The sequence below is a fragment of the Sminthopsis crassicaudata genome, chromosome 5 (assembly GCF_048593235.1).
Source record: "Sminthopsis crassicaudata isolate SCR6 chromosome 5, ASM4859323v1, whole genome shotgun sequence".
NCBI lineage: Eukaryota > Metazoa > Chordata > Mammalia > Dasyuromorphia > Dasyuridae > Sminthopsis > Sminthopsis crassicaudata.
The window spans coordinates 293,238,113-293,265,126 of record NC_133621.1 but is presented as its reverse complement, the minus strand read 5'-3'; the positions used below and the strand labels follow the sequence as shown (position 1 = coordinate 293,265,126).

Sequence of the window (27,014 nt, the reverse complement as noted above, 5' to 3'; positions counted from 1 at the left end):
TTTCAAACTCAACATGATCAAGACAGATTTCAATGTCTTGATTTCCAAACCCACCCTTCTTCCTAACTTTAGTCACACTGTCCTAGGTTCCCACAATTATAGATAAAATGGAGGTCTCACTCTCTTTTGGTCCTCTCAAGTCCCATTCAAATGTTCTTAGAGCTTTGATAAATGTAAAGGCAGTGTCAAAGCAGTGCGGGAGAAGAAAAGGGGAGGGGAGGGAAGAGGAGGGAAGGGAAGAGGAAGAGGAAGAGGAAGGGAAGGGAAGGGAAGAGGAAGAGAAGGGAAGGGAAAGAGGAAGAGGAAGGGAAGGGGAAGAGGAAGAGGAAGGGAAGAGGAAGAAGAAGGGAAGATGAAGAGGAAGAGAAGGGAAAGAGGAAGAGGAAGGGAAGAGGAAGAGGAAGAGAAGGGAAAGAGGAAGAGGAAGGGAAAGGAAGAGGAAGGGAAAGGAAGGGAAGAGGAAGAGGAAGAGAAGGGAAAGAGGAAGAGGAAGGGAAGGGAAAGAGGAAGAGGAAGAAGAGGAAGGGAAGGGAAAGAGGAAGAGGAAGAAGAGGAAGGGAAGGAAAGGGGAAAGGGAAGGGGAAGAAGAAGAGGAGGAGGAATGAGCAAGAAGTCCTCTCCTGGATTATCATCTTTGTCCCCTCTTACAGTACCAAAAACTAGAGATAGGTCAACTATCTATGTGCATCCAGGGCCATCTCCAGTCATCCTGGTCTATATCTGGCCCCTGGATCCGGATGGTTCTGGAGGGGGAAGTGAAGCAGGTGACCCTGTCCCAGCCCTCCCTCATTTAAATCTCATTCACTTACATGTCACGGCTTTATCTCCCTGATGTCATGGTCATCTTTGGGAATGGACAAACAGCAGCAACAACATAACTAAGAAATGAAGACTGCTGAAATTGAAATTCATCCTCTCTCCCATAAGATTCTCTTTAACCAAAACAAATGGCTATTTTTTTTTCCCCCCCACACAGTCATATTCTTCTTTGGCCCTTAAGCTTCCATCAAGAGCTTTCTCATTTAAGCCTACTAAGAGGTAGACACTGGTGATCAGCTGAAGAAAAAACCTTCTGATAACCTCTCAATCAGGGAGGAGAAGCTCTGATCCAGGTGGATGGGAAGAGAGCTCAGCTATGAAAATTCCTCTGCTGTGATTACTTCTAGTATTAGGGAATCTTTTGAAAAAAAAGCTGAAACACTGAATGAAATAAATGATTAATCTGAAAAATAATGAGGCTAAGTTAAGTGGGATAATAAAGTTGGTTCCCAATATTGGAATAACCAGGAGTCTGCTCTAACACAAGAGGGAATCAGAAGAAATCAAGGAAAGCAAAATGTATGGGAAGGACCAAGATCCCTAATATTGCTAAATTTGAAGTATTATCTACACAAAAATGGTGCAGTGCCATGAAAAATTTCAAAATAAATTGCATTTGGATTGAGAATAGACTGATTTGATTGTGGATGTGTATACATATATACACATGACATCTATCTCTTAAGTACGTCAGTTGCAAGCCCTGTGGAGAGGAAAAAGGAAGGGAAGGGAGGAGAAGGGAAAGGAAAGGAGAAAAAAGGGAGGAGAGAGAGAGAAAAGGAGGAAAAAGAAGAGACCACCTGACCACTTGCTTCCCTTTCCAATTCATCCTTTCCAAGGCCACAAGATGCACAGATCTGATTACTCTCTGCTGTCATTTCAGCTCTTTAAACTATTAAAGTGCCGACTCCCTCGTCTGGCACTTAGGCTCTTACGTGATCTAGCCAACCTTTCCTAGCCTCATCCCGCACTAGTCCATCTGTACTCCATTCTCCAGCCAACTTCGGCCACTTGCTGCTCCCCCAAACGTGTTCTCCTCCTTGCCTTTGTTGGCACTGACATTTGCTTTTAGAGCACACCCCACCGCCCCATCTGTGGAATTCCTTCCTGTCCATCTCCCCCACCAAGCATCACCTCATCCCCAGCAGGTAAGAATGAACTCAACACCACGTGTACCCATAAGGCCTCATTTTGTATCCTGGTAGTTTACGTTCCTGTTTTATTCCCCTCTAGGAAAACTTTGTCCCTAGTGCCGGGCAACCACAGGTGCCTAATAGAGTACTGCTATCTCAATCATCAGAAGGACGTCAATACAGGGAGACGCTTCTGAATCTCAACAAAACAAAGGAAGGTCACCAGTGCTACAAAACTCCAATTGGAAGGAAGACCAACTGTCTCCCCCGTCTTTATATTTAAAGATATAAGTTCAGTGGGTTTGTCTTAGCTGAGCATGACCCCCTTCCCCAACAAATCACAACCAGTAAGAGCTAATATTTCTTTAGTTAGTGCTTTTGGACTTGCAATGCACTTTACATAAGATTGTCTCATTGGATCTTCACAATAACCCTGAGAGGTGGGTGCTATTATTACCATTTTACAGATAAATGGCTAAGAGGCCAAGCGACTTGCCCAGGGTGTGACAGAGCAGGGCTGGAACCCGGGCTTCCCGGCTCTAGGCCCAGCAGGCTATCTTCTGCCCCACCCAGCTGCTATCCAGGATGACAAGTCCCGAGGCCCACCTTCACTAGCTGCGTCACAAGCAGACCGCCTTTTCTGCACGCACAAAGGTGATCCCAGAAATGAATGGATGTCCATCAATTGGAGAATGGTTGGATAAATTATGGTATATGAATGTTATGGAATATTATTGTTCTGTAAGAAATGACCAACAGGAGGAATACAGAGAGGCTTGGAGAGACTTACATCAACTGATGCTGAGTGAAACGAGCAGAACCAGAAGATCACTATACACTTCAACAATGATACTGTACGAGGATGTATTCTGATGGAAGTGGATATCTTCAACATAGAGAAGAGCTAATCCAATTCCAACTGATCAATGATGGGCAGAATCAGCTACACCCAGAGAAGGAACACTGGGAAATGAGTGTAAACTGTGAGCATTGTTTTTTTGTTTTGTTTTGTTTTGTTTTTCTCCCCAGGTTAGTTTTCCCTACCGAATCCAATTCTTCCTTTGCAACAACAACAACAACAAAATTTGGTTCTGCACATATATATTGTACCTAGGATATACTATAAGATATTTAATATGTATGGGAATGCCCGCCATCTAGGGGAGGGGGTGGAGGGAAGGAGGGGAAAAACTTGGAACAGAAGGGAGTACAAGGGATAATGTTGTAAAAAAAATTACCTATGCATATGTACTGTCAAAGAAAATGTTATAATTATAAAAATTAATAAAAAATAAAAATTGCACTTGCAAAAAATAAAATAAAATAAAATGATCCTTTCATTATTAAAAACAACAACAACAACAACAACAACAACAACAACAACAACAACAACAACAACAACAACAACAACAAAGGCGATCCCAGGACTCTCAGGGATGTGCTGAGGGCCAAACGAAAAGCCCACTGCAATCCTGAGACCCCCTCCTCAGCCCAGTCCCTGCCTCTGGCATAGAGGCCAGACTGCCAGCCTTTCTTGATGGGCCATGACCAGGATCCCCTGGGGTTCAGGTGTGTCCCCAGGTACCAGCCTAGAGAGCCCTTCCCACTCTGGCAATGACTGACATTTAGACAGCACGGGACAGGTTACCAAATGCTGATGCCTTGACTCTGGCCTGCAGCTTCCCTAGCTATAAAAATGAGGAAAGGGGATCCCAAAGTCCAGGGCAGCTCTAAGCCTGACCTGCCCTAAGGCCATCCACATGGCCGAAGAGGGGCGGAAACTCATGGAATGTCCCTCATGGGAATGCAATGAGAACAGCGTCCCCAGTCCCACCATCACTCACCGTGCCTGGCTCCGTGGCCCAGGGGGAGGCCTCGGCCAGAACCTCCGCACCCAGCCATGACCTGCCGGGGGACGGACTGCTCCTTGAAGCGGAAGCGACCTCTCCCAGACCGTGAGGAGCCTGGTGAACAAGCCTGCACCAATCCCGCCCATCTCTCTGACTTAGCAAAGGTCACAGGAGATGAGACCAAATTCCCAAGCTGCTCCCAGACCAACTACCCACCAGTTATTTCTGCAGCACCAAAGTGCCAGGACTGTGGTAGATTATGCTGAGATTGTACTGAACATGGAAACTCGAAGCATGCTGAAAAAGAAATGATGTGGGTCGTAGGACATAATGCAGACTGACACTAGAAAGCAACCAAGAAAGGAGAAGTAGCTTTTAAAAAATATATATTAAAAAGGGGCATCTAGGAGGCACAGAGGGGATAGAGCACCCCCTGAAGTCAGGGGGACCCAAGTTCAAATCTGGCCTCGGACACAAACACTTCCTGGCTGTGTGACCCTGGGCAAGTCACCTAACCCCAATTGCCTCAAGGGAAAAAAATAAAAGAAAGAAAGAATAAAAAATAAAAGAATTGTTTAAAAATCGCACTGAGGAAGGTTTATGGACACTAGAACTATGATAAGAATTTATCATATTTTTTCCATAAATGGCAGTCATTATAAAAAAAAAAAAAAAAATCCTCCTAACTAGGGTAGTTTTTAGTTGTTCAAAGGGCAGCTGTTTCACGCTGTAATGTAGCCCCAGGGGGTCAGACATTGCATGAGGAGTAAGAAGGGCTCTGCCAGCTGAGGGAAAAGGGCCACCTGGAGATTTTCAGTCCCACCGGACTGGAGAAGAAACATACTAACAACATTGCTAGCAACAGTAGTTCTCTCAGACTCTCCCTCACTGTTGACACAAGATGGAGTGGGCAAATGGCAAAGAATGGGGATGCCAGTCAGAGTGATGTGCCCCAAGCAGCTATAGTGGCCTTGAGGGCAAGGCAGGGACCCTGAAATGTTGGCTGATGGGGCTCCGAGGGCACCCCCGATGGGGCTCCGAGGGCACCCCCGATGAGGCTCCGAGAGCATCCGCGATGCGACTCCAAGAGCACCCCCGATGGAACTCCGAGAGCACCCCGGATGGGGCTCCGAGAGCACCCCCGATGGGACTCCGAGGGCACCCCCGATGGGGCTCCGAGGGCACCCCCGATGGGGCTCCGAGGGCATCCGCGATGCGACTCCGAGAGCACCCCCGATGGAACTCCGAGGGCACCCCCGATGGGGCTCCGAGGGCACCCCCGATGGGGCTCCGAGGGCACCCCCGATGGGGCTCCGAGGCACCCGCGATGGGGCTCCGAGGGCACCCGCGATGGGGCTCCGAGAGCACCCCCGACGGGGCTAGCAGCCATCGTGAGCAGTGTGATGGCTTTTCTCCTAAGGGTCAAAGGAACAGAGGGGAAGGCACCCGGAGGATCAGCCTGGAAAGGACACAGCAAGAGGATCTCCGTCCCGTTCCAGTACGCAAGAAGACAAAATCCTCAGGACGAAACAGAAATGCAGCTCCACCACCTGCTGGAAATGGCTTGGAGCAGATGGCACTGCTGAAGCGGGCAAGCCATGAGGCTCCAAGAGACACCGACCGGGGTCAGCGGCCAGCACAACGGGCAAGGCCTCCCCAGCCAGCAGAATGGGCTTCGGACCACTGTGTCTCACCCCAAGTCGTACAGCACTGTCTCGTGACCAGTGCAATCATAAAAATGAACTGCATTGCTTAGCAAAGATTAGAGACGAAAGGGAGGAGATGCAAAATACAAAGGAGAAAAAGCTGAAGAATTTCAGGTCCCTGACACTTTTTCCCAATGGAATCACTAGAAGTTTTATCTAATAATGAAAGAGATGGCAAAAAAAGAGGAAGCTTTAAGTGATTCTGAAAAAGAAAAAGTGTTAAAATGGAGTTCCCCAAAATCCTTCCGGAGTTTGATCATGAACCCAACTAGAAGATGAGATTCAATAAAACAGAGTAATTTCAAGGCGCCGCTGTCTCTGCTCCCACCCAAGTGAAGTTCACCGCACCGAGACGCTCTCCCGCACATCAAACTGCACTCTGCCCCTCTCCCTGCCACGCTGCTGCTGGGGAGAGCTTCCCTCCCTCTTCTTCCGCCCAGAACCCGGTGCTCCAGCTCTCCCCCCCCCCCCCAGGCCTCCAGCTCCTAGTGGGTGAAAGTTCACTCCACGCAGGCTTCTTCAGAACCCCCACGATGCAGTGCGACCACCTGTCAGACTGCCATGCACAAACCACCCGTTATTCCCCACTTAAAACACCCCCCCCCCCCAGCGCGATAATGTCAGGAACAACTAATATAAAGGAATTTGATATGGCTTCCAAATGGAAGGCGTTGAGCCGGAACAAGGTATTAACCATATGACGCATCTCCGTGGTTCCACCTAAAACAGACTAAAAGGCTCTTGTACCCCCTGAAGTTTCTTTCTCATGATATTAACATGTCGTTTGGATACGATAAGTATAAAAACTCTGAGTTTATTTCAAGGAAAGAGAAGAGACTGAAGCCTCGAATCCGGAGGTGCAGCGAACCCACGGATGTAGGCGATACCTACAAAATGCCTCGGGTCTTTTTCAGGCAGAACTAATCAAGAATAAAACTACAAGAAGAGAGTGACTGAACATGTAAAAGACTCACTGGCATCCTGAAATCAGAGCACAGGCAACGAACACGTGTAAAGCAACTCGCATCTAAGTATCATCAGTCCGACTGTAAATCTCTGGAATTTTAAGATGGAACTGGATGCATCACAACAAAAACTCCTAATACTAACAAAAGATGCACCACTCTCCGGTAGCTGTCTCTGCTTGTAAAAAAGAGGGAAACGGGGCAGCCAGGTGGCGCAGTGGATAGCGCCATGGTTCAGAAGTCAGGAGGACCCGAGTTCAAATCCGGCCTCAGACACTTCACACCTCCTGGCTGTGTGGCCCTGGGCAAGTCACTGAACCCCAGCCTCAGGGGAAAAAAAAAAAAAAGATTGAAAGACATAGATGGAGTAAGAGGAGCTGCTTTGAGTTCTGATACCAAAAGAAGAAAAGACACCCAGAATAAATCAATAATACCAAATAGGTTACCTGCTGGAAACTCTTCAGAGGAGAACAAAAGTCCACCATTAAGAGGTTAACAAAATTACAAAAATGCTTTTGGAACAAGCGGATACCCTTTCACAAGGCAACCGCAAAGGATGACACAGGCTTACATCGCTGGATTCATCAAATGTAGCCAAGTCTCAATTCGGCTTCGAAACAACCAAGATCCAAGATTGGTATTAAAAAGCCTGTGGGTGACAGCTGCACAGACTCAGCCAGGACTATGTTGCCAAAGAAACTGTGAATGAATGGCTGAATCAAGCAGGTCTGTCTATGGAAAAGGACAGCAATGTAGGACCAAGGCACTGTCATCAGATAAACTCAAGAAGCCCAGACTCCATGATTGATTTTCCAAAATTTTCTGGAACTTTCTGGAATAGCTCCATAGAAGAAAAAAAGCACTGTACAGGAAATTACAAATTTCCACCATACGCATGCTTTGACCAATGTAAATTATGCAAAGAAACAGTGTGAATAGTACCATCCATCACTGAAGACTCTGAAAATTTTAGAAAAAATTGTGAAAAATTTAGAATCTACTGAATACTTATGAAAAGTTGGCCTGGTAGTTAGGCTTATACATCAGGGGCTCACTATATTTCATGGACGGACATTTTTAAAATCCCCATTATAAAAACGTACACCTCAAAACACCAGCTGGAGTTATCAATAAAACAATAAACCAACCAATAAATTGTTTTGGAACCAAACCACCATCACAGACTCTTGTCTACAATCAGTCCGATATAGCAGATTCATAAAAAATTAAGAGCATGTTTTGGAAGAGATGAAATGAAACAAGAAATGTGACGCAGCCCAAGGTCTGCCTCAAGCCCCTCCTCCCGCTGGCTCCTGGAGTTCAGGGATCCTACAGAAGATGAGCATCGTCCAAACAAGAGCGCGAGTCTGCACCCAGAGAGAGGCCTGTGGGAACCGAGTGCGGATCACAACACAACATTTTCACTTTTTTTGCTGTTTGCTTGTATTTTCTTTTTTCTTTTTGATCTGATTTTTTCTTGTGCAGCAAGAGAACTGTATAAATATGTATACACATATTGATTTAACATATATTTTAACATGTTTATGTTATATTGGATTATTTGCCATCTAGAGGAGGGAATGGGGGGGGAAGGAGAGAAGAATTTGGAGCGCAGAGTTTTACAAGGGTCAATGTTGAGGTGTATGTTTTGAAAATAAAAAGCTTTAATTGAAAAACAAAACAAAACTATAAAATGAGAATAAAAGTAGCATCCATCTTGAAAACAAAACACAAATCACAAAAAAACCAAGAGCTGAATCTTCTGACCCCTAAATGCCAGTGGCCTTCCTCTCAAACTACCTCAGGTTTATTAAACTTATGGCTATTTAAGCACTTTGTTTTTATGCTGGATTTCCTCCCGTAAGTGCTCGTCTCCCCATTAAAGTGGAAGCTTCTTGTGAAGAGGGATTACTTTGTCCTTTGCCCTTCCATCCGCAGTGCCCCGCATGGAGCAGATGCAGAACAAACACTCGCCTCTGTATCGCTAGAGAGGCAGTGTGCTCTAATGGATAGAACTGACCTTAAAATCATGTGCTCTAAGGGATAGAAGAACTGACCTTAAAATCACGGGTTCAAGACCCATCTCTGACACATTCTGGCTGGATAGCTCCGGGCAAATCATTCATCTCTTAGTGTTCTAGGAAACTGTTTCAGACAAGGGCCAGTTCCACCCCGACACTTCTATCTGGTTCTGGATGGCTCAGCCCGGGCCACACGGGCCCTAACATGCCTCTAGGATGCACCTGCGTGTCCTGGAAACCACAGGGGCCTTCCTGCTTTGCATGCCAGGCTAAAACAGCAGACCCAGAGGGCACGATGTGACTGCAAAGAGAGCTAATGTCAATAATCACAATCCCAAGATCAATGATGCACAGATGAACAACGGCAGAAAGCCCCAGATACACATGGACACTCAATACTTCAAATGCCCCTCAGTGTCTGTTTTCCTGTGGGCTCCCCAGGCCCCTCCCCTCGGCCGTGCCATGGCTATCCCTGCAGCTGCTGGGAGGTGCCTTCAAGTGTGTGGCTGGAAAATGCAAATGGGCTTCGAAACCCAGAAGCCCATTACCTACTCTGAGATACTCCTGAGCTGAGCTGTTCCTCCGGGCAGAAGCAGCCCCTTCATCGTGAGCAGTGACAGGGGCACAGCGAGCACGACTCCTAAACTCTGGATAAGAAGAGCCCACATGTAGTTGTGGATCAACTGAGCCAGGCCATTGAAGCCAAGATTTAAAGGGCTCCAGGGACTGGGGGACAAGGGCAATGGGGGCAGAGAGGAATTAAGAAATGACTCTGAATGAAGTGAATGAGAGAAACAAGGAGAAGAGTCTAACACTTACAGGGGAATGTAATGAGGGCTATATAATCATATACTAATGTAATCACAAAGCACCATTCTTTGCTAAGGATATACCAGTACAACACTAACGTGACAAGCACCGAAGCAGCGTTGGCTGCTTGGCAATGTCTTCCAGGGACCACATGCAGTGTCCGGAACACCGGGCAACGTCCATTCTGAAACGTCGGCCCAGGCTGCCCGGAGTTGATGGAGCCGAGAACACGAGGGGGGCTCCTTGGCTTATGACGGAAAGGGGCTAAAGCCCAGAGAGTAATCAGGGCACAATCACGCTCCTGTCTCGTGGCCGGGAATCAGAGGCTGGCGGCCAGCCAGTTCCAGTTCAACCTGCACGATGACTAACTGGGCACGATCACGAGAGAGACTGGCACGGTACAATCCACGTCAGCCCTCCTGCAGATAAAAAGCCTAAGTCTGAAAAGAACGCTCTCCGAAGTCCTAGAAGCTAGCTCAACAACAACCAGGCACCCCCCTGAGACAAGTGGCCGCCGGGATCTGAGGCCAGGGAGGGGAGCTTCCGCAGCAGCCACCCCACCTTGGGGCAGCCCCACGGTGGAGCTTCCCCTTTCACTCAGATGAAATGAACCTCCAGGTGCATTGGGCTCTTTCCTCCCAGTTCCGGATTCTAGTGAAAGCTCCGTCTCAGCCACCTTAATAATTCCAGTTCTCACCAACCCTGACCTCCCTTCCTGCACCAGCCTCCCTGCCTCCGGTGCTCGCTGCTGCCACCAAATGGTCCTCCTTAAGCAGAGATCTGTCTGTGTCCCTCTCTTCCCAATGAACTCCAATGGCTTCCAGAATCAAACAGTCCCCTGTTTAGCCTCTGAACTCTCTACAAGGCAGCTTCCCAGCTTTACTAGAAACCCAGCCAAACCAGCCTTCTTTCTCTTGCTCCTCACACAGGAACACGTGGCCGCCTCCAGCCTCCAAGCCTTTGCACTGGCCATATCCTCTGCCTGGAATGCCCGCCTCCTTGCCCCTGCCCCTCAGAATCCTTCTCTTCCAGACGCATGCAGGCTCCCTCTCATCCCCTCCCAAGAGAGCTTGTGTTTAGCTTCGGCGTCTGTACCTGCATTCAGTCATTCGGCCCTGATGTTGTGGATGCACTTACTGTCTCTCCCATTAAACTAAGTTCCCTGGGAGTTTCATTCCACTTATATTCTCAGCAGCTAGCGGAGAGCCCAGCACACAGCAGGGGCTTCATAAATGCTTGCTGGTGAGTTGGCCCAGCGTGCTCCTGGCCCTCTTCTCTTTTTAAGGCTAAGCGCACCCTCTCCCTCTAGTCGTCCCGGTTCCCGCCCAACTGCTCACGCTTCTGCCGACGCCCACAGTCTGGCGGATGCTCTTCCTCCACACTCAAAGTGGCTGCAGCCTTTTTTTTTGTTTTTTTTTTTAAAGACAAGGTACCCTCATCACTTCATAACTGAATCCTCAGGTTGATGGGATTTTCAGCCCATAATTTAATCACCTTTTTTTCAAGAGATTCAAGAGATAAACTATATTTAAAGGGAGGAAAAGCATGCTGGGGGCAAGGTAATAAAACAAGCCGCCCGGGGCAGCTTACTGAGTCAGCGGCTCTCAGACCCTCGGAGCCAAAGCCGGCCCTCGAGCCGCCCGCCCACCCGCCGGCCATCGCCGGCCTCCCTCCCGGCGGCCTACCTCGCTGTGGACGTTCCAGCTGTCCACCGTGACGTTGAAGAGGGCCTTGAGCGCCTCGATGGCACAATCCGTCTCCTGCGGGGACAGCGGCGGCCCGTTGTGGTCGATGGCCGCCTCGTACTCGTCAGTCCACTTGATGCTGAAGGCGCTCTCCAGGGCCTGGGTGAGCAGGGGCAGCCCCTGGAGCTCGTACCGGAGCTGGGACCTGATGTCGGTGTGCAGGAGGGACAGGAGGAAGAGCAGCCGCAGGTCGAAGCACTTAATGTCGCTGATGACCTGCTGGTCCTTACACTTGCGCAGCAAGTTGCACAGCATGGCGGCCAGGTTGAGCTCCAGGCTGAGCTTCTGGGCCATCTGGCTGTTGAACACTATGTTGCACAGGCATTTCAGCGACTCCACGATGACGGGGAAGTGGGCCGCCTCCTCCAGGGAGGCCTCCGAATCATCCAGCTTGGCCAGCCGCATCAGGATCTGCATGTTCTCCTTGGTGGTGACGGGAACGAGAACCTTCTTGTCTCGGGAGAGGATGCGGAGGACCTCCAGGCAGGTGACTTGGCAGGACGTCGTGATGTCCTTCTCCAGGACCTTGAAGACCCCTTCACAAAGTTTCTGAAAAATCAAGCGAGAGGAAACAAAAACGAAACCAGAATTTCAGACAAAGGGTTCTGAAAGGTAACTTTTACTTGCTGAAGTTAGCGGCCACGGCCAAGGGCTCTCACTGTCAAAGGACCCTCTCGCGGACTCGCTTCCATTTACTTCGGACCCATTTCTCTTGGTTTTAACCCGCAAAGGAAAATTACCCACGGAATAAGTGAGAGCACTACAGGTCCCGCTGTTCTCCCAAGCCTCACTGGGGAAGATGGGCGCCTCTCAGAGATAAAGCAAGCCTTTCCACACACAGACCGCTGAAGCACCAACCCCTCTTCCCACGACGGCCCTTCCCGCCTCACGACCAGTGCCAGCGGGAGCACAGGAGGCCAAAAGGGCCGGTCGAAGGCCGGCCCCACCTCGGAGCTCGTGCTCAGAGGTTACCCGGCGACCAAAGGCGGGGGAGGGCTGGGGGCCGGCGGCGGCTAACGCCGCGCCTACTGTAACCCACCCCCTCACAGAACTCAGCAAAGAACTCGATCCCACAGGCTGGGATCTTCCAGCGAGGAATTCCAAGAGAGGAAAAAGCTCAGCAGAGAACGTTTCAGAAAACGTGTCATTTGTGTCCTAAGGCCCACTGAGCTCCTGGCCTTTCGGTAAAACAGAGCTGCTTCCTGCTGGCCAACTGCCGCCGTCCCCGCCAGACAGAAGCCAGGAGCGCCGGCCACCCGTCGTGGAGGAGGCCCTGGGGGGAGAAGTCCCACCTTGGGAGGGAGGGATTTCTGGCTACCCTATTTCCCCAAACCTAAACAATATCAGCATCACCGCTAATACTGATGTATTCTGCACTGAGATTTCACAACTATGACCCATTTCCCCCCTCAGATAGATGCTGTTAGCATCCTTAATTTATAGATGAGGAAATTCGCGCCCAGAGTCACACAGCTAGTGTTACGTGTCAGAGGCCGCATTCGCACTCAGGGCCTCCTGACGTTGGAGCCGACGTTCTACCCACTGCGCCATCCCACTGTCCCCAGGCATTCATTTATGTGAGTTCAATCAAACCTTGCAATAACCTGGTGAGGTAGGTTGCTATTATTATCACCCCCATTTTCACAGGTGAACAAACTGAGGCAAACGCTTGGGAGACTTGATGTCCAGAAATCCCAGGAGTTTGGGGGGAGAAGGGGGGTGAGTACTCACCCCCATGAGACAAAGGACAGCACAGAACCATGGATAAATTGTGCAGCAAACCCTCACCAGCCTTGCTCTTGACCAAGCAGGAGGGGGAGCTGGGGGTGAGGGGGATGGGGCCTGGGAGGGGAGGGAAGGAAGGTGGGCTCTGTTGCAGAGAGAAGCCAGCAGAGGCGGCTGCCCTGGCTCTCTGCGCTCATCTGCAGGACAGTCCGCAGGGCCTGGCTCCGGTCACTTTTCGAGCAGCAAGCCTTCTGTCTACACCGGCAGCACACCGACGCGGCTCGGGCGGCCTCTGCTGGCTTCCAGTTTCTCGCTGATGCGGCTCAGAAAGTAGAGGGAGTCAGACAGATCGCTGGGTGCCCAACAAAACCTGGGCTGAAGAAGGAATCCCGACCGAGCCTTTCCGGCCACGCAGCGCACCTGTGGTCAGGCAGGAAGAGCCCGGACGGGGGCTGGTCTGGCTGGGCCGCTCGCCGCAGGCTCCTGCATGGGCCGCTTGCCTTTGCTCTGCCTGCTGCGAAACGCGCCCCGACCCTGGCGCCAGCGACCGCAGAGGGCCACGAGAATGGCACAAGATAATAGTATAGAAAAATAATACTAGGACAAGTCCTATAACCTATGTCACATGTTATATGTAAAGTCTGCACTATAATGGTAATAGGACAGTCCCAAGAAGCCACTGGCACGTGCTCTCCATGCCTTCCCTGCGCACAAGCACAAACACGTCATGGCGCGAGCAGAAGGGCTCAGAGGCCCAGCGGTGACTGGGGCCCGCCCTGCTCCTTTCCCAGTCTCTCTTTTCATTTAGTAAAACGAGGGCGCGGGGCTGGAAGATCTGCCCCGAGGCTGGCGCAAAGTAACTGCTTCTCAAATGTTTGTCGACTTGTGTGGCAGCTCCGCAAACCCCTGGCCTGACGGCGCCGGGGATCCGAGCTGCTGTGAGGGTTTGTTCCATCAGCGCCAATGAGGACCAAGGGATGGGAACGAATTCCATCCATTCATTTTGTCGCGGGGTCGTTTCGTTCACGACCCCACGTGGGGTTTTCTTGGCAAAGATACCGGCGTGGTTGGTCCTTCTCTAGCTTATTTACAAAGGGGGAAACCGAGGCCTAGGAAAGAGAATGGTTTGCTCAAGGTCACCCAGAAGTAAGAATCAAATAAAATACTACTGGGGCCGCTAGATGGCCCAACAGAGAGAGTGGATAGAGCCCCAGCCCCGGAGTCGGAAGGCCCATCTTTGTGACCCTGAACAAGTCACTTACCCCAATTGTCTCGCAACAAACGAGTAAATACAGATACCATTAGGTGGGGGGGAAACAACTATGGTAACTGGAAAAACTTAACTACTGTTAAGCAGGAGGAGAATGAAGTAAGAATCAGAAGCAGCATTTGAACTCAGATCCTCTGGCTCCAGAGTCAATGTTCTTCCCATTGTCCTGTGATGTTTCACCATAAAACAGTGAGGAAGGAATTTAGATAAAGCTCACCTACCTCTCACTGTACAGATGAGAAACTGAGGCTGAATAAAGAGTGCTGAATACATTTATGTGTAATAAATTAAAATAAAATACTGTACAGTGCAAAAAATGTTTGATGAGATGAAAACGAAGAAATCCTCAGATCGAGAAGACTAATGACATTCATATATAAGAACATTTGTTTAAAAAGAAAATGAAAAAAAAATGAAAAAAGCAACAGTTCTATCGTCAGGCTGATTTCGGAAAAGCCTAGAAAAACTTACATGAACTGATGCTGAGTGAATGAGCAGAACCAGGAGAACAGTGTGCACAGCAACACTGTAGAATGATCAACTCTGACAGACATAGCTCTTCTCAGCAAGACGGCCATCTAAGCTAATTCCAATAGATTTAGGAGAGAAAATGCCATCTGCATCCAAGAAAGAATTAGGCAACTGAATGTCGATTGAAGCATCTAGTTCGATTTTTTCTTTGTTTTTCGTTTTCCCCTTTTGTTCCGATTCTTCTTTTACAACACGATAGATGTGGGAAATGTTTAACATGACTGCATGTGTATAACCTATATCAGTGGTGGGGAAAGTGGAAGAAGGAGGAAGAAAAATATGGAACTCAAAAATCTTATTAAAACGATTGTTGAAAATGATTTTGACATGTAATTGATTAAAATAAAATACAATAAAGTGCAAAAAATGTTTGATGAGTCGAAAATGAAGAAATTCTCAGAATGAGAATATTAATGACGTTCATATATAAGAACATTTGTTTAAAAAGAAAATCTAAAAAAAAAAAAAAAAAAAATGAGAAAAGCAATAGTTCTAGAGTCAAGTCCTTCCATTCCCTCCCAGACACACATCTGAAAATCTCCCATTTGAGTCACAACTCATTGGCCAACACGGCCCGGAAGGCTTCTTTCTGGAGGAAAACAAAGTTAAAGTGCACATTTGTTCCTGGAACTGGAAGGAAGGGAGGAGGGGTGGCGATTCCCTCTCCTCTCCCATTAGCAACTGGGCAGGAATTCTTAGCTGGTTATCAGTCTGGAATACGAACACAGAAGGAACTTGACCCAGTGGGAATCTTAATGGACTAGTGGTTCTCAAACTTTATGATCTTGCAATTCTCCTCCCAGAAGAGCTTCTGTTTGCTATTTACTGGATTAAGATATTAAAACATGGTTTCGCCCCTGAAAGGGCCTCAGGGTCCTTGGATCACATCTGGAGAACTGTTGGTTTGGTCCAACCTGTGCTCCAGGGGAGCAAACAGTGACGGGTAAAGGGTCCCAGAGAACCCCTGGGGAGGGAGCAGAGAGGCCGGGGAGTCCCAAGGGCGAGAGGGGGTCCCAGGTATCCGAAGGATCTGCGCGAGCGGCAGACCTGGCCAGTCCTGGGAAACCAAGGCTGCACAGTAGAGCGCCCACATGACAGGCAAATTATTCACCCTGAGTCAAACACTGTGTGGCCATTTGTTTTCTGAAAATAGACTGAAAATAGGGTTTTGCATATGGAGGAAGTTACTTTGCTTAAAAAGGCTGAAACTGCCTTCACTGGCCACTCCTTGGAATCTCCCTCCGACAGCTTCTGAGCTGGAAGGGCCCGTGGATAGGACTGGACAGCCCCTGACTTTGCAGAGGGAGCTCAGGCCCGGGGGATTGGGACAGGGGATCAAAACCTTGATGAAGGTGAACTCTGGCCCGTTCTCTGTGCCCTCCCACTACTGTCCTAGCCAGGTGTCCCTGCTCACACAGGACAGGCTGAGGGCGGCAAAAACCTTGGGCGTCGGACCCTCTCTCAAGGTCCTGCCCCCCTTGTTGGGCGGTAGAAAGAACCTCCAGTTCTAATGAGGGGCTGCCGTTTTTTAACAGCCAGTACGAGCCCCTCATTTTCAAGATGAGGGAATTTAGGGCCTGAGGGGAGAAATCATCCTGCCCAGAATCACACACCTCATAGGAGTCTGAGGTGTGGTTTGTACTCAAATCCTGGCTTCAAATACAGGCCATGATTCTGCTCACTTCGCTTTGCTTCAGTTCCCGTCGGTCTCAAAACCAGAAAAATCTGGTTTCAAATCAAAACCACTACTCGACAGTGCCTTTCACGGTACTAAAGCCAACTTATTGATCATTGATAGTGATTAGCTGTTAATCATATTGATCAGAGACCGGTTTCACAGCAAAGACTCCCAAGCCTAACTCCAGCTGTTTCAAATATACGTAGCTGATCATAAGGTCACTAGTGAACAGAGCATGGGTAGATGGGAAATTCCATCTCAACAGTTAGAGAAATTACGCCCAGTGTACGGCTCCCTAAGACTGCAATGCCGGCATCTATGTCTATTTAAAAACAACAACAACAACAACAACAACAACAACAACAACAACAACAACAACAACAACAAAAAACCCTCGAACATTACAGATAGAAATTTCCCTGAATCGGAGACTAAGCAGAAATGACAGGGCTGATTTCTAAAAGGTTCTGTGACAGCGGCAGCCTGCTTTATGAAAGGAAGTAGAGGGAACTGAATAACTTAAGTGAGTTATGCCTCAGTTTCCCCACGTGCCCCTAAGTGCTCCCTTCCTGAAATGTTGGGACTGGATTCAAGGGCTTTAGAAAAGCAACAGATGCAGCAGTTGCGTGGGGAATGGCTGGATGAGTCGGGGTCTACGACTGACTGTATTCTCAGGAATGACCAGAGCAACACTTTGGGAGAAACCTGATGCAAAGCAAAGCCAGCAGAACCAGGAGGATAATTTCTAAAATAATGATGCTGCAAAGACAGGCAATGGGAGGCTTAAGATCTCTATAAGCAGCACTGTATTTATACAGCAGCCCTGATCCTAGAGGATCACCAGCCCCCCACTTCCAGACAGAGAGGAGATGGCTTCAGGGGGCAGACGGACATCCATGGTGGGGCATTTATTCTTCCCACATTGTGGGAATTTATTTTTGCATGACTACGTACACTTACTTTTTTCCGGAGGAGACTAGAGGCAGGAGGAGGACAAAAAGCCTGTTTACTGAAAAAAGAAAGAGTAGCAGGCAATTTGTGACTGTCTAAATATCTGCTCAGAGCTTTATCGCCACTGTTTCACTGGAGTCTCAGAACAAGCCTATTTAGATAGACTCTACAGGGCTAATTCTCATCGAACAGGAGGGGAACAGGCTCCGCAAGGCTGACTACTACACTGTGGTCGCACCGCTAGTAAAGGAGAGAAACAGAATTTGAACCCGGGCCCCTGCAAGGCTGGCTTTCTTGCACTCTACCACACCACTTCTCTAAAGGGGACTTCTATGACCTCAGTTATCAGTGAGCAGCCCAAGGAGACAGGCCAAAGACTAAAGCTCCCCCGGGTCGGTCTATCTACTCTTACACACAACTCTAACCAACGGCACCACGTGGCTTTGGAGGGGGAGGGGCTTCAGGTCAAAGGCAGCCAGAAACGGCAGGAGCCTGGGGCCACTGAGCATTGATTTTTACCTGTCAAGAGTTCATTCCATGAAACATGGTTTCTCCTCAGGTCCTTCTCCCTCTTCTCAGTAACTGGGCCCATCCAGCACATCCAGGACAGTGGATTCAGAAGCTGTTCTGATGCCTTGGATCGGCACGGGAGTCCAGGACCATGGAATAATTTTTTTTCTCCTTTCTTATTTGTCCTTTTTTTTTCCCCTGAGGCTGGGGTTAAGTGACTTGCCCAGGGTCACACAGCCAGGAACTATTAAGTGTCTGAGACCAGATTTGAACTCGGGTCCTCCTGACTTCAGGGCTGGTGCTCTCTCCACTGCGCCCCCTGGCTGCCCCCTTATTTATTTAATAAGGCTGTTTTCAGAAAAGCCTGGACAGACTTACATGAAGCGAAGTGAGCAGAAGCAAGACAACATTGTACACCGCAGTGACCCACTGTGATGGAGAGAGAGGAATGGAGACTGAATGTGGATCAAAGCACAGTATTTACACCTTTTGTTACACTAGTGTTTGTTTGTTTTGTTTTTCTTTTTTGATCTGATTTTTTCCCTTTTTTTGCCCAGCATGAATATTGGAAATATGTTTAGAACTGCACATTGTCTTAATGAAGGGAAAGGAGAAAAATGTGGAACACAAGGTTTTGAAGAGGTGAATGTTGAAAACTATCTTTGCACGTATATGGAAATTTATTCTTTCCCAATTATATATAAAAACATTTTTCTTACATTTTTTTTTAAATGTTGAGTTCCAAATTCTCTCTTTCTTTTCCTCATTGAAAAGGCAAGCGCTGTGATAGAGGTTACAAGTTGTGATGCAAAGCATTCATGAGAAAAGTCACGTGCAGTCATGAAAACATTTACAAAATAGTCAAGTTAGGAAAGAAAACAGACAAAATTTATTTTAAAAAAGAACGCTTTGATTTGTCCTCGGACTCTCTCAGTTCTCTCTCCGAACACGGCACTTTCCTAATCTTTCGGGACTGTCTAGGATCGCCGTCTTGCTGAGAGTAGCTAAGGCGCTCCCGCCACATGCTGTCGCCGTCCGACGCCTCCCGGCTCTGCTCACTTCGACTGCTTCGGTTCACGCCAGTCTCACCAGTCTCTCTGAGAGCACCTGCTGCTCATTTCCCCCGGGACACCAGTCTTCCACCACAATCGTACCCCACAGCCTGTTCGGCAGCCCCCCCGATGGGGATTTCCAGATGTCTATTTCTTTGCCTCCACAAAAAGACCTTTTCTTGTTTGTTGTTTGCCGACTTTCATTTTCACTCCAAGCCTCCAGGAGTAAAGGAGGAGAGAGGTCCGCTCTTTTCCCACCGGGGGCACAGACAGCAGCGGGACCAGCAAGGACGTGCAGCTACTAATCATTCAGCACCGAGCCCCCAGCCAGGCCCTGGCCCAGGAGGGAGGGAGCCCCTGGGGGTCTCTGGCTCAAGGAGCTTGAGGATGGGAACGTCCCAGCCCCGCAGCCGCCAAGAAGCCCGCTCAGCCGCTGGGAGAGAGAGAGAGAGAGAGACAGAGACAGAGAGAGACAGAGACAGAGAGAGAGAGAGAGAGAGAGAGAGAGAGACAGAGAGGCAGAGAGAGAGAGAGACAGAGAGAGAGAGAGAGACAGAAAGAGAGAGAGAAAGAGAGAGAGAGAGAGAGAGAGAGAGAGACAGAGAGAGAGAGAGACAGAGAGACAGAGAGACAGAGACAGAGAGAGAGAGACAGAGAGAGAGAGAGAGAGAGAGGCAGAGAGAGAGAGAGACAGAGAGAGAGAGAGAGAGAGAGAGAGAGAGAGAGAGAGAGAGAGAGAGAAAGAGAGAGAGACAGAGAGAGAGAGAGAGAGAGAGAGACAGAGACAGAGAGAGAGACAGAGAGGCAGAGAGAGATACAGAGACAGAGAGGGAGAGAAAGAGAGAGACAGACAAGAAGAGATAGAGGGAGACAGAGACCAAGAGACAGACAGAGAGATGACTGGGACAGAGACAGACAGAGACCAAGAGACAGATAAAAAATGCGAGGGGGAGAAGAGAAAGAGACAGACTGGGAGGTGGGAAAGAGATTGGGGAAGAGAGATAAAGACAGAGAGACACAGAGAGAAATGGAGGGGGTGAGGGATGAAATGGGGAGACAGATGGGAAGAGAAAAATAAGGAGAGGGAGAAAGAGATGGAAAGCAATCCATTGGTCCATGTCTTTTAAAAAGTAACAACAAATGCCCCCGAATCTCATTGTACGCCATCTCCCAGTCCACTGTTGGGGGTGCCATCGTGACCCCCGGCCGGGCTCCCGTCTCCCGAAAGGCTCAGTCTGGGGTTTTCCTCCTCTTGTGGCCACAGTGCTAACCACCTGTTGCTCCTTATTCTGTTCTAGGGATCGTTTGTCTCACAAGATTTGGGTTCCCTCCAGGAGTCGGAGAGCAGGAAGGGAGAGCAAGAGACGGAGAGAAGGGGAGGGAGACGGAGAGAAGCGCAGTCCTTTTTTATAATAAAGTTTGTGTGAGCTCTCTCTTAAATTAGGAATTGAAAGACATGTGGCATCAACAAGTGCCCCTTAAACAGATGGGAGACACGCAGCTTACATGGAAACGAATGAGAAGACAAACGCATCCAGCCGTGCGCGCACACGCTCTCACAGACACCCCCAGCTCTCTCCCCCTCAGAACCGGGCCGGCCCTTCGGCTGCCTCCCTCCAGCCCCCACCCAGCTGCTCGGGCACTTGGCCTTGTGAGGGGGCGGCCTGGGCCCGAGGGCCCCTCTAACTCAGGCGGAAGCTTTCACAGCTCCAAGGTTACTGACACGGGACTGCTCGGCCCCTGCCCCACCCCGGGGGGCCCCTCACCCCACCCAGATCCTCGTCCTTCCCCTCTCATCTAGAAGCAGCAGAAAAGATGCCGCGGCCATCTCGGTCAGGGTTCCGTCCCCTCTGGTCACTGGTGAAGCCCAGGAAGTCCATGTTAGAACCATGTTTTTAGAGGCAAAGGGTTGCAAAAGGAACCCATCTATTATATTTTTGTTATTATATTACTAATATTAAAATTTATTTTAAACTTAAAATACAAAGTGAGTACAGAAAAAACATTGTTATGTTCACAGCAGAACACGAGCGAGGATTTGTTGAGAAAACCTGGATAATAAATTCTACCCACTGGTTCCCAGGCCGTCCAGCCTTTCCTTGCTTCCTATAGGTTTTCTTGTGTTCTCTGGGACCTTATTTTTTGGTTGCTGGAGTTGAGGTCCTGGGTCCAAACGTATCACTAAGAACACAAGCAAGTTCATGGCCCTCAAGAACTTCTGGTGGTTTGACTTCGGTATTTACTGGGGAGGAAACGAAGACCCAGAAAGGGGAATCATTTACTGATCTCCTGGCAGCCCCACCTCCAGCCAGTCCGAGCCCCCACCTCTTTTTTGTTTCTCAGGGGATGCAGCAGGCGGAAAGAACAGGGATTTGGAAGCAGCGAACTGCAGAGCTGTAGGAGCCGGGGTGGTCCTAAGCAGCCAAACAAACCGGCCGTCCAGAGAGCAAGGGGCCACACGGGGCACAGAGGAGCGCGCGTCGGGGGGAGAACGCCAGGTGGAGGGCTCCGGGTCCTCCTGACGGGCCCGGCCAAGCTCCCTTGTCTGCAAGGCGAGGGAGCCGGACAATCAGGCCTACAAAGTCCCTTCCCCTCGGTGGCACACACCTCACTTTGGATGTTACTCACACTTCACACTTCCTAGCTGTGTGACCCTGGGCAAGTCACTTAACCCCAGCCTCAGGAAAAAAAAAGAAAGAAGAAAAAGAAAAAAGGTAATAATAAAAATAACTAGGCACCCAAGGCAATCCCAATAGACTTTGGATAGAAAATGCCATCTGCATCCAGAAAAAACTATGGAGACTGAAGGTGAATCAACACATGCGAGATTCACTTCTTTTTTCTGTTTCTCTCCCAAGGTTTTCCCATTTTGTTTTGATGCTTCTCTCCCAGCATGATCCATAAAGCAATGCTCATTAAAAATAGAGAGAGAATAATATTTTCACTGCTTATCTCAAGTGTGACGGGGAAGTACTTTGTACATCTTAAGACACGACATAAAAATGTGATGTTACTATTGCTGTGAATCATTACAAAAACATCTGCGAGCGCTCCTGTTGGCTGGAAGGGTTCCCCAGGCATCCGCCCCTCCTCCAGAGAGGAGCCGGGTCTCCAACGAGGCTGGGGGTCAGTGCCACAAAAGTCCAAGCGGAAAGTCCTCCCGGGACTTCCCAACGCCAGTGCAGTTCCTGGAAGTTCTGCCTGGTGAAGCAAGGGGCAAGCTCCCACTCCACCACTGACCCCCCAGGGAGTTGCTCGGGGCTCAAAAAAAGAAGGGTGATCTGCAGGTCCCCCCAGCCAGGATCCATCAGGGGAGAAGTCAGCCCTCCATAGCAGCCCTTTACGCAGCTGAGGTCCACTCCCCAGGCTAGAACTTGGAATGAACAAAATCATTCCAAACATTTTCAAAATTAATTAATTAACATGAACCCCCCCCCCCAAAAAGGAACTTGATTTAACAGTCATTCCCAACTTGTACATGGGAGTTGGTTTCAAAAAAAAAAACAAGTCAAAATTTGATGTTTATCGATAACCTATTTCTCTGGAACGTGGCCCATTGTTCCAGTCCAGCAAATCTCTCTGAATCCTGACTGACATCTGATGTTAACCAGCCCTGGGTCCCATTCACTGGTAAAAACATTCAGCGCCAAAGGGCCACAGGCCAAACTCTGGGGTAGCCACCTGAGAACACCCTTCCATTAGCTTCTCTGGGCAAAGTTGCCCAACTCCCCACCAAACCAACAGTTTGATAAACCATGCATTCTAATTTACTTTTTCCCATTAGGATTTTATGAAAGATGGTATCAAATAAAGTTTTTTAATCCAAGTCCAACATGACTTTGATTGGAAGAATGTACCAACCCTAGTTTGTTTTAAAAATATGTAAATTAGCTCTTAATTTTCAAAATAAATGCAAAGATAGTTCTCAATCTTCTAAATTTTTCTCCTTCCTTCCTCTCCTAGACAGCAAGTAGTAATCCATTATAGGTTAAACATATGCAGTTCTTTTAAACCTATTTCTTCACTGCGTGAGGAAAATCAGATCAAAAAGGAGAAAAAAAAAACCACAAGGAAAAAAACAAGCAAACAAATGAAAATAACCAACAATGTGAAAGTAGTGTGCTTTGATCTTCACTCGGCCTCTACAGTTCTCTCTAGACACAGACGGTTCTTTCCGTCCCCAAGTCTATTGGAAGTGCCTTGAATCACCTCATTTTAAGTTTGATAGAGTTTAGGCTCGTTTTAACCCTATGGTCTCATCTGTTTAAGAACTCCGAGTAAAGGAGTCCCCTTTACAAGTACAGGTCACCACTCTTTCTGCAACTTGCAGTCCGAGGGAGCATCTTGGGGCACTGAGAAGATAAGAGATTTCCCCAGCCTGGATGAGTTAAGGCTGAACTTGAACCCGAATTCCCAGATTCTGAGGTCTGCTCTCTCTCTCTCTCCATTATTCCGCTTGCTTCTCTACAATCTATTAATCCTATTTAGAAAGGAAATGAGGTTAATTTGGTATGACTTCTTAATAAGTCCTTTTAGGGCTCTAGTGACTGGATTTCTTTTCCGAGGACTCCCAAGCAAACGGTTTGATAATCTGCTTGGGGATTTGGCTAGGGAGAAGCAGAGTGCTCCCTGGTCATCACGATCAGAATCCACTTTTAGCCTCATTTGGAACCACAGAATCACAATCCTCAAAGTAGAAGGAGGTTTCTGAGGCCGGCCAGCACAGTCCGAGCTGACAAGCACCATGGCATCCCCAGGTGGGCATCCAGCCCTGACCTAAAGGCTCTGGTTTGGGGGAAGCAGCAGTGCACTGTGGGGCGGCTCTGATGACCAAGGATTTCCTGGAATCAGGCTGAAGTCTGCCTCTGCTCCACACTCACGCGACACTTCTGGTCGTGCTCTCTGGAAACGAGTAAATTCCTTTGGAACACGTGAGGAGAGGGGCTCCTATCTTAGCAGCCTTGATTCCTTCACCCAGCAGGATCTGGGTTTTTTGCTATTTCACCTAACAAACTCTCCTCTCTTTCTCCCCTTTCTTCCTTCCTCCCAATTTCTCTGTCTCTCCCCCTCCTTCCTCGTTCTCCCTCTTTCTCCCCATCTCTCTCCTCCTTCCTCTCTTTCTTTCTCCCTCCCTCTCCCCATCTGTCTCCGTGTCTCCCTTTCTCTTTCCCTCTCCCTTCCACTGTTGTCTCTTTCTCTTCCCCTCCCTCCCTGCTTTCCTCCTTCCTCCCTTCCTTTCTGTTGTCTCTCTCTTCCCCGCTTTCCTCCTTCCTCTTTCTTTCTCCTTTCTTTCCCCATCTCTCTGACTCTGTGTCTTCTTTCTCCCTCCCTCTCCCATCTCTCCATCTCTGCCTCTCTCTCTTTCTGAGTAACAATAAAAAAGAAGCAATCTTTTGTCCTTCACCACGAACCGAAGGCCCTTCACCACCCTGGCAGTCTTGCTCCTGGAACAAGGAGGGGTGGGTCCATCTGATCTCTGACAACTCCCCCCACAGCTTCCCTGACACATCCACAAGTCACTTGAGCATCCTTAGGGGAAGGGGGGCGCTGTTTTCAGGGCACTTAAGCTCAAGGAGAAGTGCTTTCTTGGATCTCCTCACCTGGCTGAGCCTTTAAGCCCCTCTTAATGCTGCTTGCTCTACCCAGTTCTTTTTGAAGATGAAGACAGAAGGTAAACAATCTGATTGCTCAGCCAGCTCGGTCCTCTTCAATATGACATCACTTCCCCTAAACAATGGCCCTCTTCTTCCTTTGTGGATCATTCTGCACCAAGCATAGCATTAAAAGTCCTTTTTGTAGCTGTCCCCTTCCCCCCTCTCCCTTTTCTTTTTCTTTTTGAAACAAAGTCCAGCTTTTCCAGGCCTTAGCCCTACAATATTCTTACAGGTCCTGTTCCACTTTTCTGTATTCATCCTTTCATCTCTCATCCACATTTTTGAACAATTTGACCTCAAAAAACGCTCCCAATAAAGTCACATTAGTTTCTTGGGGAAAAGACCCAATTTTGCCCATCAAGCCTATTTACTACTGGTTAGAAATTACTTTCATGCTTCTCACCCATCTTCAGTATATTTCCTAAATATGACCCTGCAGGTCACTTTGCGACCTTTCTTCTGAAGTTGTGGAAATCTTTCCTGAAGTCTAGGTACACATCTGCCTACGACTGAAATTTCTCTATGCTATTTATTACAAATTTGTGACAAAAAAAAAAAAAAAAAAATTTCATGAAAAGACAGACAAATTCTGTATTTCTATAGAAATTTCAAAATTCCCGTCATTCCTACATTAACTAGGCTTTTCCTGTTGATAAAAATCAAACCCTAGTGAATATGCCTCGCTCTTTGATCATTTAGTAATTAAAAATGAATGAATAATTTAGTCAATAATTATTATCCGAAATTATTAAATTTAAAAGATTGCTGATGTGACTTACTGACCTATGAAACATTCTATGAGACGTGTCAAAACTTTATAAGATGCTCTGCCGGAGAGAATCAGATTTCTACCAGATAGCCAAGCAGCTGCAAATGTTGTGTTACTGTTATGTAACAGTTCCAGGCAGCGAGCGGCGCAGTGGAGAAAGCACCAGCCCTGAATTCAGGAGGACCCCAGGGAGACACTTCCTGGCTGTGGGACCCTGGGCAAGTCACCTAACCCCAGCCTCAGGGGGGAAAAAGAAAAAGAAAATGCGTGTAACAGTTTCAGAATCCACACTTTGTGTTAAGAAAACAGCATCTGTATCTTCCCTCTGACCAATGGGCTAGAAAATGCCCATGATTCTATCTAAAAGCTTAACTCTACTAGACTTCCGCCCTTGGGCCCGGGGATTTCTGGGAGAGCATGTGCCACTGAGTATGTCTCTCTTCTGTTTACCCCGTCCAGTAGGAATTTCTCCTTTGCATCTACCAACTAAACATGACTCTTTCCCCTTCTATTAGAGCTGCTTCTACTGAACAAAGAATACCCTCCCATGGTTTCATATGAGTCCTGGGAAACTGTGCTGACGTCTTTGTGTGGAAATCCCAAGTTTTGAGGCTCCCGCGCCGGGATGCAGGGAGGTGACGGAGGGGGAGCCGCTTGTCCCCGTGCTACTTGATGCCTTGGCCTTTAGGCAGCTGAGCTTTCAGGTACTGATGCTAATTGTGTCTCTGTGTATTCCCAATAACTGCTCGGCACTTCTCCTATCCCACACCTTCGAGATACTACATAGTGGTAGCTCCGTCTATTTCCTGTCCTTCTCAACTTTTATATGAGGGGGGTAATTTGTCTGAACAATTATGCATTTCGTACGAGGTTCCTGATAACTTGCAGAGTTCTGAAAATGTCGAAATTCTTTTTTTGTTAGGAGATATATTTTCAAAGTTGATTAAAAAAAAAAAAAGCTGAACTAATTTATAGGAAAAAAGACACCTGACCTTAATTGGGGAGGGGAGGAAATCCTCAAAGAATTATCAGTCTGATTCCAGAAGTATTCCGCATGCTCGGGTCTTAGAGACCACACACTGTGTCCCCGCAGGGAGAATTAAAACCCGACCTTGGGACTTTTCCCCTGATAATTTATTGAACAGCTCCCTCCATCCCTTCCATTGGAGAACAGATCATCTGCGTCACTCCGTCTGGCATCTGAGCTTCTCTTTCTGCTCTGCATCAAAAGGCTGAAAAGCTTTGATGTCTAAAACCGGAACCTGCCTGGATTCCCTGAACTCTCCAGATCAATCCAATTACTCTACATGAATATTCTATTGAAAAAGTCAGCTTGGGCCTCTGAGATTCCCGAAGCGCTGGCATTTAAGCAGACGTCACAGTAAAGCAGCATGGGCCTTCTGAGGACAGGCCGGGGGGCTGAGGACAGCACGGCGCTTCCCCCTGGGCCCGCCCGTGACAGGAAGCCATCCCGAGCCAAGGAATTAAGTCTCTGCACGTGAGGGTTTAAGAAAAAGGACGGGTCATCACCGGAGATAACCAGGTGGTAGCTTGCAAGCCTGAACGCCTGTCAGGAAACGAGGCACCGTGTGAAAGGTGCAGGGCACTGAAGAGACCGGCAAATCCCAGCGAACAACCGAACCCGGGCTTCCCCTATGTGAATCTCAAAAGCCCTGCCCCCCCCATACTGAGGAAAGCTTCTCCGGTGAGGAAAAGCGCTGCTTTGGAGGGAAACTCCTGGCCTCTCCCGAGTAACTCGTCTCTGGGCTGGGTCAGTGGCGAGGGATGCAGAAGAGGCGCACCTCCTCCAGGAGCCGCTCTGAAC

At 48.4% G+C, this 27,014-nt stretch overlaps 1 protein-coding gene across 3 annotated transcripts in view; it reads right to left on the bottom strand.

Moving 5' to 3' along the window:
* RIC8B (RIC8 guanine nucleotide exchange factor B) overlaps nt 1-27,014 on the bottom strand; it is an 85,445-nt gene that overhangs the window by 39,197 nt on the left and 19,234 nt on the right. For all 3 annotated transcript variants that reach the window (XM_074271488.1, XM_074271489.1, XM_074271487.1), the window contains exon 3: nt 10,990-11,598. In XM_074271488.1, coding sequence (XP_074127589.1) covers nt 10,990-11,598 — 609 coding nt within the window. The remainder of the gene's footprint in view (nt 1-10,989; nt 11,599-27,014) is intronic.